Below are 13,364 nucleotides of genomic sequence, written 5' to 3'. Positions count from 1 at the left end.
AGGTACCTGAATCTTGTTTCAGAAGCTGCAGGAATTAAGCGGATGCTTCAGTTGAATAAGCTTGATGAATTCAGATATTCAGCCTATGAGAATGCCAAGCTCTATAAGGAGAGAACCAAGCTACTGCATGACAAGAAGATTGCCATCAGAGTCTTTGAGCCAAGACAGAGAGTACTTCAATATAATTCACGGCTCAAATTTTTTCCCGGGAAGCTGAAATCCCGGTGGTCAGGACCGTTTGTGGTTACTAGAGCTTCACCATATGGTCATGTGGAAATACAGGAAGAGTATTCTGACAGAAAATTTACAGTGAATGACCAGAAGTTGAAGCACTATCTTGGAGGCAAGATTGATCGCCAGAGGTCCACTCATCTGCTGAACTAGCAGAGCTGATCATCAAGCTAGTGACGTTAAAGAAGCGCTTGTCGGGAGGCAACCCGATAATTTTGTATCCTTAGCTATTTTTTGTAGTGGTATTTTTCTTAGTTATTTTATTTTTATTGAGTTCTTACTAATTTTCTGATCATGCAGCTATATTCTTCCAGGAACCGAACACCTCAAGCAAAAAAAAAAAAAAAACACGGGAGAGGCACATGACGCGGAAGCGTCAATCATGTGTACGTGAAAAATGAAAATTGACAAAAAGTTGCGCGGGAGTGGCATTGGACTCATGCCTTTAGCACAAACGATCCCACGCGAACGCGTACCCCACGCGTTCGCGTCGTTTGTGATGTTCGCCATTCACGCGAGCGCGTCACCGACGCGAACGCGTGACCTGCAAATTCGACGTAAAAGAGCGTTTGGACAGAAAGTTGTGCTGGCTTGAGGCAAGAAGTGTGCTAAAAGCACAAATTTGGTCACGCGGACGCGTGCCCGACGCGTCCGCGTCATTTGCATAAATGGCCATCCACGCGAACGCGTGCACGATGCGAACGCGTCATAGGAAAATTTGGCTCCCAAGCCATGCGAACAGAAAGTCACGCGGGCGCACGGCTGGCTTCACGCGAATCGCACAAAATCTAAGGCACGCGGACGCATGCCTGACGCTAACGCGTCATTATGAAGAATACGCGACGTACGCGATCGCGTCATTGACGCGAACGCGTCGCTTGCGCCGCCCAGTTTTCTTTCTCTCTCTCTCCCAATCCTAATTCTCTCTTATTCTCTTATCCTTTTATTTTTTCTTTTATTTTAACATTTGTCTCTTCTATTTTTAGTTCTTATTTGCTTGAGGACAAGCAAACCTTTAAGTTTGGTGTTGACGCTTCGCTTAAGGGTTTTCCGTTTATTCTTATGGCACCAAAGGGAGGCGAATCATCTTCACAAAGGAGCACAACCTGAAGAATAAAACGACCGTGAAGATAACCCAGGTGGTTGAGTATCTTTCATTTTTTATTCCCTCCCGCTTTTATTATGTATGCTCCGATTTCCTGCTACTTTGTTTTGTTTATTGCATGATCCTTTATTAGTAGATTCATAGGTTATAGTTTAATTTTTCTATTAAGTGCTTTAATTCTGAAAGATATCTCATGTATTGCCCACTAAGCTTGAAATCAAAAAGAAAGAAAAACAGATGTAGTGCATGATAATTTGAGTTTAATTTTTAGAGTAGTCTCACTTACTTAGATGTGGTGGTATTTTCTGTGATTCTGAATGCATGACATGAACAGTGCATATTTTTGATAGTGAAGTTTATGAATGTTAAAATTGTTGGCTCTTGAAAGAATGATGAAAAAAAAGAGAAATGTTATTGATAATCTGAAAAATCATAAAATTGATTCTTGAAGCAAGAAAAAGCAGTGAAAAACACAAAGCTTGCGAAAAAATGGCGAAAAGAAAAAAATAAAATAAAAAAAAAAGAAAAAAAAAGAGAGAGCAAGCAGAAAAAGACAATAACCCTTTTAACTAAAAGGCAAGGGTAAAAAGGATCCAAGGCTTTGAGCATTAATAGATAGGAGGGCCTAAAGGAATAAAATCCTAGCCTAAGCGGCTAAATCAAGCTGTCCTTAACCATGTGCTTATGGCATGAAGGTGTCAAGTGAAAAGCTTGAGACTGAGCGGTTAAAGTCGTGATCCAAAGCAAAAAGAGTGTGCTTAAGAACTCTGGGCACCTCTAACTGGGGACTCTAGCAAAGCTAAGTCACAATCTGAAAAGGTTCACCCAGTTATGTGTCTGTGGCATTTATGTATCCGGTGATAATACTGGAAAACAAAATGTTTAGGGTCATGGCCAAGACTCATAAAGTAGCTGTGTTCAAGAATCAACATACTGAACTAGGAGAGTCAATAACACTATCTGAATTCTGAGTTCTTATGGATGCCAATCATTCTGAACTTCAAAGGATAAAGTGAGATGCCAAAACTATTCAGGATTGCAGTTGTAAACTCCACTATAAGAAGAGACATGAGCTTAATCGAACTCTCATTCTCATGCAAATTCACATCCTAAGCTTATATTAGTGTTGGTTGCTTGAGGACAAGCAACAGTTTAAGTTTGGTGTTGTGATGCGTGAGCATCTTGTCTATCTTTTTGGTTTGAATTTGCATCTAATTTGTTGAGTTTAATTAAGAATTAATTATATTTTAGCCACTATGGATGCTATTTTGAGTTTTGTGCACTTTTAATTATTTTAGGTAGCATTCGGATGGATTTGATGTAGTTTCTGCAGAGAAAGAGAAGAAACCAAGGAGATGACCAGCGAATACCGACGCAGACGCATAGCTCAAGCGACCGCGCGGAATGGAGGAAAACGCAATGACGCGATCGCGTGCCTGACGCGAACGCGTGGACTGGAATCTGCATAAATGACGCGAACGCGTGGACGATGCGGACGCGTCACATGAGCGATCTGCATAATTAACAGAAAACGCTGGGGCAATTTCTAGGCTGTTTTAATTCAGTTTTCAGCCCAGAAAACACAGATTAGAAGCTGCAGAATGGACGAAACAAGTGGTCCCCATCCATCCATTGAAGACTTGATTATTTAAATTAATTCGAATTTAAATTCAAATTTGAATTCTAGGAAAAGATATTATTTTAATTTTAAAAATTAGATTTTAAATTAATTAGGATTAGTTATAAAAGGGATCCCAATAGGGTGGTTCCAGAACAACATTCCACAACATTATTCCATACAAATTTACATTTCATATTCCATGAGCAACTAATCCTCCATTGTTAAGGTTAGGAGCTCTGTCTATTGTATGGATTGATATTACTATTTTTCTATTTTAATTAATGTTTTGATTTATATTTCAATAATTGTTTTTGTTCTTTATTTTATGAATTTGGGTGGAACGGAAGTATGACCCATTTTCTATTTGAGTTCTTGTAAAACTTGGAAAAGCTCTTTACTTGAACAATAGCTTGAAAACATATTATCCTGAATTTTTAATTGTTTGTATTTAACGGGATACGTGACATATAATCCCTTTATTTTTGGACAATTAAGATTCTTGTGGCATATAAACTGGAATTTGATCATCACCCTCTAATTGGAATCAATTGACCAAGGAATTGGCAGTTGATGAATTTTAGAGGAGACTAGGAAGGTCTAAGGAATTAGGGTCTAGTCATAAATAGTTTGCCATGAATTAAATCTTAAATAATTAAAATAGTTAATAAGAAAAGTCAATCCAGAAAATAGATAACTCTGAAACCTTAACTGCCTTCTCAATATTTTATTCCCAACTTATTTATCTACCTATCTTTAATATTTTTAATATTGTTTAATGCCTTTGAACTTCCAAACACTTTTCTGTTTGTCTAACTAAGCCTGTCAAATATTATTGTTGCTTAATCCATCAATCCTCGTGGGATCGACCCCTACTCACGTAAGGTATTACTTGGTACGACCCGGTGCACTTACCGGTAAGTTTGTGGGTTATAAATACCGCACCAGATGCGATGGGGTCGGAACTCGATATGGTAACTCGAATCAACTTATCTTAATTTTGTATAGATCAAAATAATGTACATTTGGTTTATTGTTTGTATAGATCAGGATGAATGTGCTCATAATTTTGGCTTTGTTTTTCTAATAATGTTATTTCAGAGTATAGAGCACAAGGTAAGTGTAAAGAAGTTGCACATATAAAAGGCAGGGGTGAGTCATTAATTATTGACTAGTGTCTAGTGGAATGTCACTGTTTTAGCTTTAGAATACTATATACTATACTATTCTAATTAAGATGCTTTCAATGGCTATTATATATATTGATTAAAAACCAAAGTAGAAATAACGAGGTAGGCATCAGAGTAGTCCCTGAAGTTGTCCTCGAGGATCAAAGTAATCCCTGAAGTTAAAAATTTGTCTGGATCGTCCCTGAAGTTGATCTCCGGTACTCAAAGTGGTCCTTCCGGTGAATTTCGTCCACCTGGCGCAACCGGAAAGCTGAGGTGGCGTCGTTGATGACACGTTAGCAGCCCAACGGCTAGCTGACGTGGCCTAGTAAACATTTTGGAGTCAATTTGGTCCCTAATTTAACTTTAAAAACCCTAACCCCCAAATTGACTCTGTTCTCCTTTCTTCTCCGTCGCACACGCTTTTCTCGTCTTCTCTCCGATCCTCTCCGTCGCACTAGAGGTGAGTCTTGAGTGTTGTCTTCATCATCGAACACCAGTGTTGATGGCTAGCGCAAGCAACGCAGCTGGGAGCGCCAACAACCCAAGACCTATTAGTGAAGACATGTATAATAGTTACTAAAAGTGGAGAAGAACATGCAGATAATAAGATTGAATGTGATATAAATTTGTAACCTCTTGAGAGTCATCGGTTTGTGACAATGGTGGTTGAGTGGCTTCAAGTTGAATTTCGGTGGGGGCTTCTGGGACAACGCTGGCTTCACCACCATTAGCAGCTGGAGGTTGGACAGCAGCAGCCTCTGCAGCAGGAGCCTTAGCTGCAGCAGCAGCCTTAGCAACAGCAGCAGCCACCTCATCAGCAGCTCTCTTTCCGCAGTTTCTCTTGGTGTGTCCCGATTCACCACAATAACGACAGTGGCCCTTTTGATAGATTCTTTTCATCTTCTTTCTCTCCTTTTTACCCCCACTTGGCTCCTCACCTGCATCCTTTCTTCTTTTTTTTTGTAAGTGGACCTGGTTTCTTTTTGAATTTAGGTGCTTGTAGTCTGTTATGTGGTGACTTTTCCCATAGGGCTTGACCTGGGATTAGGTTGATATGGAAGGCATATGTGTTATTATATGCCTCCATTGTCAACCACTGATGACAAAACTCCTCTGGTCTTCTACCAACCCTTGCCAATGCAGCACAAGCATGCACACACGGCATCCCTAAATAACATTATCATAAGTCCAAAGATTACCAATATTAAGCCAACAGTCAAGAAACAAAAAAATAACAAAGGAAGAAACTAGTAAAAGTATCTCACCACTCAATTGCCAAAAACCACAAGTGCAGAGCCTCTTTCCCAGATCAACAACCATGTTTGTCGGCCACCCGTGAACCTCGAATTTCTCGTACTCAGAGTCACCAGACCACATCGGGACCCAACTCTTTGACTCCTTCCTTATTTTTTCCAATCTGCTGCGCTGTATAGGTGGCAGAATGCCAGTGCTGGAATTAAGCTTCACTTTGTTCCTAGCGATTGACCTCATTGCATACAGTCTGACTTCCTCTAACAGTGTAATGATAGGTTTGGCTCTAGCTTCTTTGATCCTCGAGTTGAAGACTTCACAAGCATTGTTGCAGATATTGTCTATTTTAGGTGCGTTGCTGAAGAAAGCCCGGCTCCAAGAGTCTCTAGGCCACTTGTTCAAATACTCCCAAGCGTCCTTGTTAATCCTCTCAATCTTTTTTATACTCTCTAGGAACCCATCTTGGCTGGTGCACCTTGCACACTCCCATAGCAACCCTCTCAACTGGAGATCTTTCCACTGCTTATTGAAGTTCTTCCATAAGTGCCACACACAGAATCTGTGATGGACACCAGGAAAAACTTCCTTAACAGCATGGATTAGGCCCTGATTTCAGAAAAGAAAACAGTTACATACAAGTTATCGAGCATCAAATTGATCCCTTTAGTTTTATAAGTGACATCAATTTGGTCCCCTAAGTTTTATAAGTGACATCAACTTAGTCCCTAAAGTTTCATAAGTGACATCAACTTAGTCCCTGTTCGTTGCAGTACATATCAGTTCAATATATATACCAGTTCACCCAGCAGTAATCCATCTATTTAGTCAAAGCATTTGTACATTACAACAAAATTATACAACAACACAGCAGTTCATTATAACACAGTAGTTCAGCAGTTCACCATATGTAAAACAAAATTATACAACAACAAAACAATAAAAACATGGACCAGCCTAAACAAATTATATCAGAGCAGTAGAGCAGCCTAATCAAGTTATGTACTCTATGTAATTAGTCATGTTAATATCAGAGCAGCCTATACAAATTATACAACAACAAAATTTAAATAAAAAAAATGGATAAAACGTACCTTCTGCATATCTGAAATGAAACAGAGCTTGTTTTGCTTATAATCTCCCAAGTCTTGGTGAAGTAATTCCAAGAACCACCTCCAGTATTCAGTATTTTCAATAGGGACAATTGCATATGCAATCACATATATGTGATTGTTTGCATCTTGTCCAATTGCAGACAAGATCTGGCCACGATGCTGGGTCTTCAGAAAAGCTCCATCCAAGCCTATGAGCGGTCTGCAGCCAGCTAAAAATCCCTTCTTACAGGCATCCAAGCAGATATACATCTTTTCAAATATTGGTTCATCACCAGGGTTGGGCTGAGGGATAACTCCAACTGTGACAGTAGAGCCTGGGTTACTCCTAAGCAGTGTCAGCCCATAATCCCTTACCATCCCATACTGGGCAGCAGCATCACCATACACAACTGCCCTAGCATCTCCTAAGGCCCTAGTCAGTGAACACTTGCTTAGTTCCAAGTCACATTTTGTCTTAAAATACTGAGCAGCCTCACAGTGTCTTAAGTTAGGATATTTTCTTAGCTTCTTTACCAATTTCCCCGCCAGCCACTTCCTATTAGCCAACCTATTTTTGGTTTCCCTTGCACAAGTGTGATCATCATTGAACGTCTTGATCTGCCAGTAATTGTTCTCACTGTTGTTAGCAGCATAGACAAGCCATCCACAGTTCTCATCCTTACACACTGCTCTCATCCTCACATTATCATTCTTTTTAAACCAAATTCTCCGACCCTCCTGTATACAATATTCACGCACAGCCTCTTTGAACTCCATCTTTGTTGTAAAAGTCATTCCAACAGCAAGCCTAAGCTCCCCAAACCTACCTCCATCTCTGAACACAGGAAAAACCTCATCCGAATCAACCTCCTCCAATTCATCCTCAGAATTTGGAGGAGTCTTCAGTTCTTCTGAGTGCCATGAGTCCCCACCATCGGATTCTTCATAACCTTCATCTTGGGCATCATCATATGCTCCCATGGACCCGAACCTAGGAACTGGTCCAAAAAAATGTGCATCATCCTCAGAGCCTGAGTCAGCACACACGGGACCATCATCATCAACCATTACATCCCTCTTTTGTTTACAAGTTTTCTTAGCTTTCCTGGTTCTCTCCTTCACATCTGTCTTTTTCTTTCCTGCTAATCTCTCCACACCCACATCTTCCTCACTAGACACTAAATCACCATCAGGCCGATATGGTTCATCCTCCTCACAACCATCACTCGCTTCACTCTCTGAGGAATCCTCTGAACTAGACAATGCAACATGTTCTGTTTGGGGCTGTTTTCCTTTACCATTACCTCTTACACTAGCTCCACTAGCAGCTGCTCTTGTTAATGGCCTCCTTCCACATGGTTTTGGTGCTGCAGATTTTACATTCCTAGTCCCTCTCCTTGGTACAGCAGACTTCTTGCTCTCTTTTGATTTCAACCATGGTTTAGGCATTTCAGTTGGTAGCGACATTTTTTTGGGTGGGTTTTTTGGCTTGGTTTTACTGGGTTGAGTCACTGTTTTTGGGGGTAGATTGGGATTTGGCATAGGAGTTGCAGTGGGGTGGTGGTGTATTTTTTTGGCTGGTTTACTAACAGTAACTGAAATAGGTGGAAGCTTTGTAGTTGAGTCTGGTTTTTCGGTGGGAATAGTGCTGTCAATTGGTGCAGAGGTTGTAGTAGATGCTGCTGTGGTGGGAATTGGCTCTGCATTATCATTGGTGTTGGGTTTTGGGGTGGGTTTTGGGGTGGGATTCAAATCCTCTATCACCAAGACCTCCTTCCCTTTAGATGAAACTGCCTCTGCTTCCTCAATGTAAAGAGGTTCTGAGACTCCATGCTCATAGTAAACATGAACAACCCCCTTGTTCTGCTGACCAAGGTAGCACATCTCCATTAGCTCCTTGTCATTTGTTAGAGCCCTTAGACCATTTTGCAACGGCCTATTAGGAACCAGCCACCATGTTTGAGTGACCTTGTCATATCCAAGATCCTTGTGGTAGTCTCGGACAAAGAAGACGTCCAGTTTGTCTGGATCAAGTCCTGGCAACTCAGACACATCTCCACCATTGTAAGTCACACCTCCATCATCAGTGATGAATGATCCTCCATGGTGAAAGAGGATGGAAAGCAAATCATCACCCATCTGCAATTTAAAATTTTTTTTTCTTATATCAGCCTCCCTGAACTTCAACCACATTACCAACTTACTACCTCCATAACTAAAACTACAACAGCAGTAAACCCTTGGACAAAAAAAAATAAGTTTCCATCTTAACAAAAACTCCCTTACTTAGCCTGGCCACTAAGAAACCTCCTCCCGATCAAACCCTAGCCAATACCTCAAAACACAAGCATGCATTCCTAGACAAAACACTCCAAGAAAACGTTTTTTCCCCTTCTGAAGAATAGATTAGCAACAAAATTCAAAAAATAGAGCATCACCACACAATTAAATTTTTTTGGCGTACCTTTATCAGAGAAACCCGTCTTCACAACTCCCTGCCTGATGCAGATGATGAATGCGATCCTCTGGAGCTTACGTTCTCCACTCAAATACTCTCCGGTGAAGGCAACACCACTGGCGCTAGTGAAGAGGGTAACGGAGAAGAAGAGAGCTCTGCTTTGTGTTATGTTTGTGTGTTTGAGTGTGGGAGACGAGACGTTAGTGAAACGTTGAGGGTGGGGGTTTTTTCCGCATAAAACGACGACGTTTTATGTCTTTTTGGCGCCACCCATGAAACGACGTCGTTTTGGCGTGCTAACGTGTCATCAACGACGCCATCTCAGCTTTCCGGTTGCGCCAGGTGGACGAAATTCACCGGAAGGACCACTTTGAGTACCGAAGATCAACTTCAGGGACGATTCAGACAAATTTTTAACTTCAGGGATTATTTTGATCCTCGAGGACAACTTCAGGGACTACTCTGATGCCTACCTCTAGAAATAACTGATCTTTGGTGTAGTATATTAGATTTCCATGTCTAGAAGAATGAATGTAGTGAGAGTGAGAGCAGGTGACGAGCGAGCCGTCACTGTCACTATTTTCACACTAGAATTTCTTCATGTTTTCACTCCCAGGATTCTTGATAACAATCAGCTAACCGGCGAGATTCCAGATATAATTGGACTTGTTCAGAATCTAACTTTGATGTGAGTGATTATATACATCAAATCCTCAAACAAATTCATTTAATTTGGTATAATTTGCTCATATTTGTTTGTCTTGTGGATACAGACGCTTTGACAACAATACATTAAGAGGATTGGAAACTAAGAGCCTCAACAACCTTACCAATGTTGCAGACCTGTAAGCACTCATAGTTTTTGGTATCATTCTTGAAAATTCAATATTTCCATGACAAGATTTTATTTTATTTTATGCTTTTCAGGATATTGTGCAACAATAAGCTGGAAGGTCCCCTGCCAAATCTTACTAGAATGTTCATGATAGTTTAGGTACGTTAGTTTTAGTTTTAGGCCTGTAATATTTTATATGTACTCAAATTGATTCTTAACATATTAACATATCAACATATCGACATTGATTCTTAACTCGTGTTGGGATGAATTGAATGTTTCTTGTAATACAATGGTGAAATTCTCTAAAATCTATGTTAAAGGGATTTGAGCAGCAATGCCTTTGATTGCACAGATTTTCCACAATGGCTTTTGACTATGAAGAATTTAACAACATTGTAAGTCTTTCTTTTTGTTACTTATTTCACTCTTCTGTATCAAAGTGCTTTTTTCAACACTTTGATGAGCTGATATTTTATACGCTTGTTGGCTTAGTGTTCATATAGTTTTTAATAGGTTTTATTTAGTTTTTATTAAGTTTTTACAGGTTTTAGTGCTAAATTCACATTTTTGGATTCTACTTTAAGTTTGTGTATTTTTGTACCAATTCAGGTATTTTTCTGGCTGAATTTGATGAGATGGAGCAGAAGTCTGATTCAAAGACAGGGAAAGCACTGCAGATGCTGTCCAGATCTGACCTGCTCGCATTCGGAAGAGATTTTCTGGAGCTACAGAAGTTCAAATGGAGCTTCTCAATGGATATGGAAAGCAGCCTTCCAGATCTCCAGCAATATTTAATAGTCCATATGTTGTTTCGGATTAGAAGGCCCAAAACTGGCGTCCAACACCAGCTTCCTACCCTTTCTGGCGTCCAGCGCCCAAGAAAGTAAAGCCCAATATCCAAAAGCCCAGAGATGACTCCCTAGCTGGCGTTTCACATCCAAAAGACCTCATATCACGTGGATCTCATCAAGCTCAGCCCAAAAACTTACCAAGTGGGCCTTAGAAGTAGATTTTAGCACTAGAATGACTGTTGTACCCTTACTAGTCATTAGTTTAGTATTTAAGGGCTTTTATTCATGTCATACAGACAACCATCAAGAACTTTATCACTTTTCTCACTTTTCTCATTATTTTCTTTTTCACCATTGTTGTATACCTCAGTATGAGTTTCTAAACTTCCTAAGTTGAGGGGAGGAGCCCTATTGAGTCCTATGAATTAATAAAAGTACTATTTCTTCTTCTTCGATCCGTGTTTGATCTATCTCTAAGATATATATCCCGATCTTCATCGTGATGAATAGGATGATCTGACAAATCAGATCTATTCATCACACCAAGATGAACGTGCCTGACAAACACCTGCGTCTACTTGGGTTCGTGTGAGTACTTGGAAGAAAAGCACGAGCCAACAGCTATGGTTATACATCTCTCAGACGGTTAATCCACAATTTCGTAGGGGACTTCTCAAGACACCAGTTCAGCTGATCTCCGGGGAGATTAAGGTCTCCATGGTGTAGGCTAGATCCAAGAAGCAGCGTTCTCTGATCCAAAAGATTCTACCTTGTCTGTGGAGTTTTGAGTAGGATCGCCAAGAGAATGGATTGCTATGCGCTTCACCCTCCATTGGATTGAAGGACCAAGGGCCTTGGCTTTCATTCTGTAGCAGAGGAGATCAAGGACCATTGTCGTGGCTTTGATCACTTACAGCCTGCCATAGAAGAAGATCATCCACAAGCAAGGAAGATAATAGTACTAGAGCTACTTCAGAAAGACAAAGCAACTCCAACTCTCAATTCTCAATCTAATCCTATCGCTTATTCCTTTCATAACATCCAAGCATTTATAACATATAATCATTCAAGGTTTACATAATATTGTTCAACTTCTTCTGATTCTGTCTGACTAAGACCTGCAAGGCAACCATAAGCTTGCTTCAATCCACAATCCTCGTGGGATCGACCCTGACTCACTCAGGTATTACTTGGACGACCCAGTGCACTTGCTGGTACTGTCGCTGTTGTACGAAATAGTGTGGGGCTTTGCGTACACATGCACCACACTTCAATGCAGTTTTTGCCTGTGTTTTATGACAGACGGATGTAGGAGGCGAACCTGTCTGGCCAAATACCTGCTGGTTTCTTTAGCCTTCCCTCTTTGCAATATGTGTGAGTTTCACTTTCAGAAATAAAAGAAATCTATCATTATCACTTCTATAATCAATATATTCATTGCTGTTACTGACATTCCAGGTTCCTTAGTCCCCTCAGTGCGGTTCCCCTCATACTAATTTGTGTGTTTGCTCAAAGATTTTTTGTCCAGTCCCTTCAACTTTTTGTTTGGAGTTCAGGTTAGTGCAATTCTTGTGTTGTAAAATCTGTAAAATTTTTCTTTCGTGCTTTCTAATTTTTTTTGGCCTTGCTTAATGATGCGGCTTGCTTGGAATGTGTTGTAGGTCTCTTTTGTAGCCAAGAAGTCATTCCTTTGTGCTGTGAAACTTGTGGTCTTAAGGATCTGAAAGCCCTCGAGTCAAAATCATTAGACTTGAGGTTTATTCTCTCTTTAGTGATAGTAATATATATTGACTTGTTTATAAGAGTTTATATTGACTTGTTTCTATTTTGGAAATGAAGTGCTGAAGGTGAAGGAGGAATGGAGGAGTATTAAAAGTAAGAGTCACTGTTTTTCTTTTTATAATATGTTTATCTCCTGCATATGGATTATGATTTTTAATTGAAAATTGTTTGGCTTACGCAGTTGTTTCTATTTGTTTTTCTATGCATTCTGTAGTGGTTATCACTCCTCCACTCCTCTAAAAATATTGTGGCATGCAGAAGAAACCCAGAGGTCTTAGCAGAACAAGCCGCCAGGAGAAAGAAAACACGTTGAATGGATCTTAGAAGAATTGAACAACTAATGTCCAGTCTGTGCTCATGTATGACTGTTCCTTTGGCAAGATTTCCTTGTAAACCAATGTTGCTTGCGGATTATACTCTCTATATTTAGTTTAATTCTAGACTAGGTTTATGTTTATATTTAGGCTAATTCTGATAGTGGTTAGCTACAAGAGCAGACTGTTTTATATCACCTTTAGTGTATGCTACACTACAGATTTTATAGGTTTTCTTTTTTTCAGTGGTATTTTTTTGAATAATAATTAATGTATGGTTGTTACTTATTATTATAGTTGATGTATCAATATACTTTGATTATGTTTTGAATTATATTGACTTGCTTGTTTATAGTAACCTTCTTTTAGTTTGATAATACGATGAACTTCTTTAAATTTATATTTATTTTGTAATGAAAAATCTAAAAAAATGCTATTTTACCTTACTGACAGATTTACAGACGGATTTTTTGTCTGTATTCAGAGTTTGGGATGATTTTCCAAAGTTCCAATTAGAGACAAAAAATCTGTCGGGAAATCTGTTGCCAATTACCGATGGAAAATTAGTCAGAAAATCTGTTTGTAATTATCGACGGAAAATCTGTCAGAAAATCTGTCTGTAATTTCTGACGAAAAATCCGTCGGAAAATCTATCTCTAATTACCGATGAACCGTCAAAAAATCTCTCTAATTACCGATGGAAAATCCGTTGG

General features: G+C 39.7%; 1 protein-coding gene across 1 annotated transcript; it reads right to left on the bottom strand.

Annotated features, from left to right (window-relative positions):
* Nucleotides 1-4,253: 4,253 nt before the first annotated feature.
* Nucleotides 4,254-8,607, bottom strand: LOC148546051 (uncharacterized). Its single transcript, XM_088499126.1, has 6 exons — nucleotides 8,046-8,607; nucleotides 6,469-7,943; nucleotides 5,392-5,983; nucleotides 5,208-5,293; nucleotides 4,760-5,164; nucleotides 4,254-4,448 (listed from the first exon to the last, which is right to left on the bottom strand). Exons 1-6 carry the CDS (start codon nucleotides 8,605-8,607, stop codon nucleotides 4,254-4,256), a joined length of 3,315 nt encoding a protein of 1,104 aa, XP_088355252.1.
* Between the last annotated feature and the right edge of the window lie 4,757 nt (nucleotides 8,608-13,364).

The sequence above is a fragment of the Arachis ipaensis genome, chromosome B9 (assembly GCF_059453495.1).
Source record: "Arachis ipaensis isolate K30076 ecotype BB chromosome B9, ASM5945349v1, whole genome shotgun sequence".
NCBI classification, from domain to species: domain Eukaryota; kingdom Viridiplantae; phylum Streptophyta; class Magnoliopsida; order Fabales; family Fabaceae; genus Arachis; species Arachis ipaensis.
Note: the sequence above shows the minus strand (reverse complement) of the source record. Positions and strands in the feature narration are given on the sequence as shown.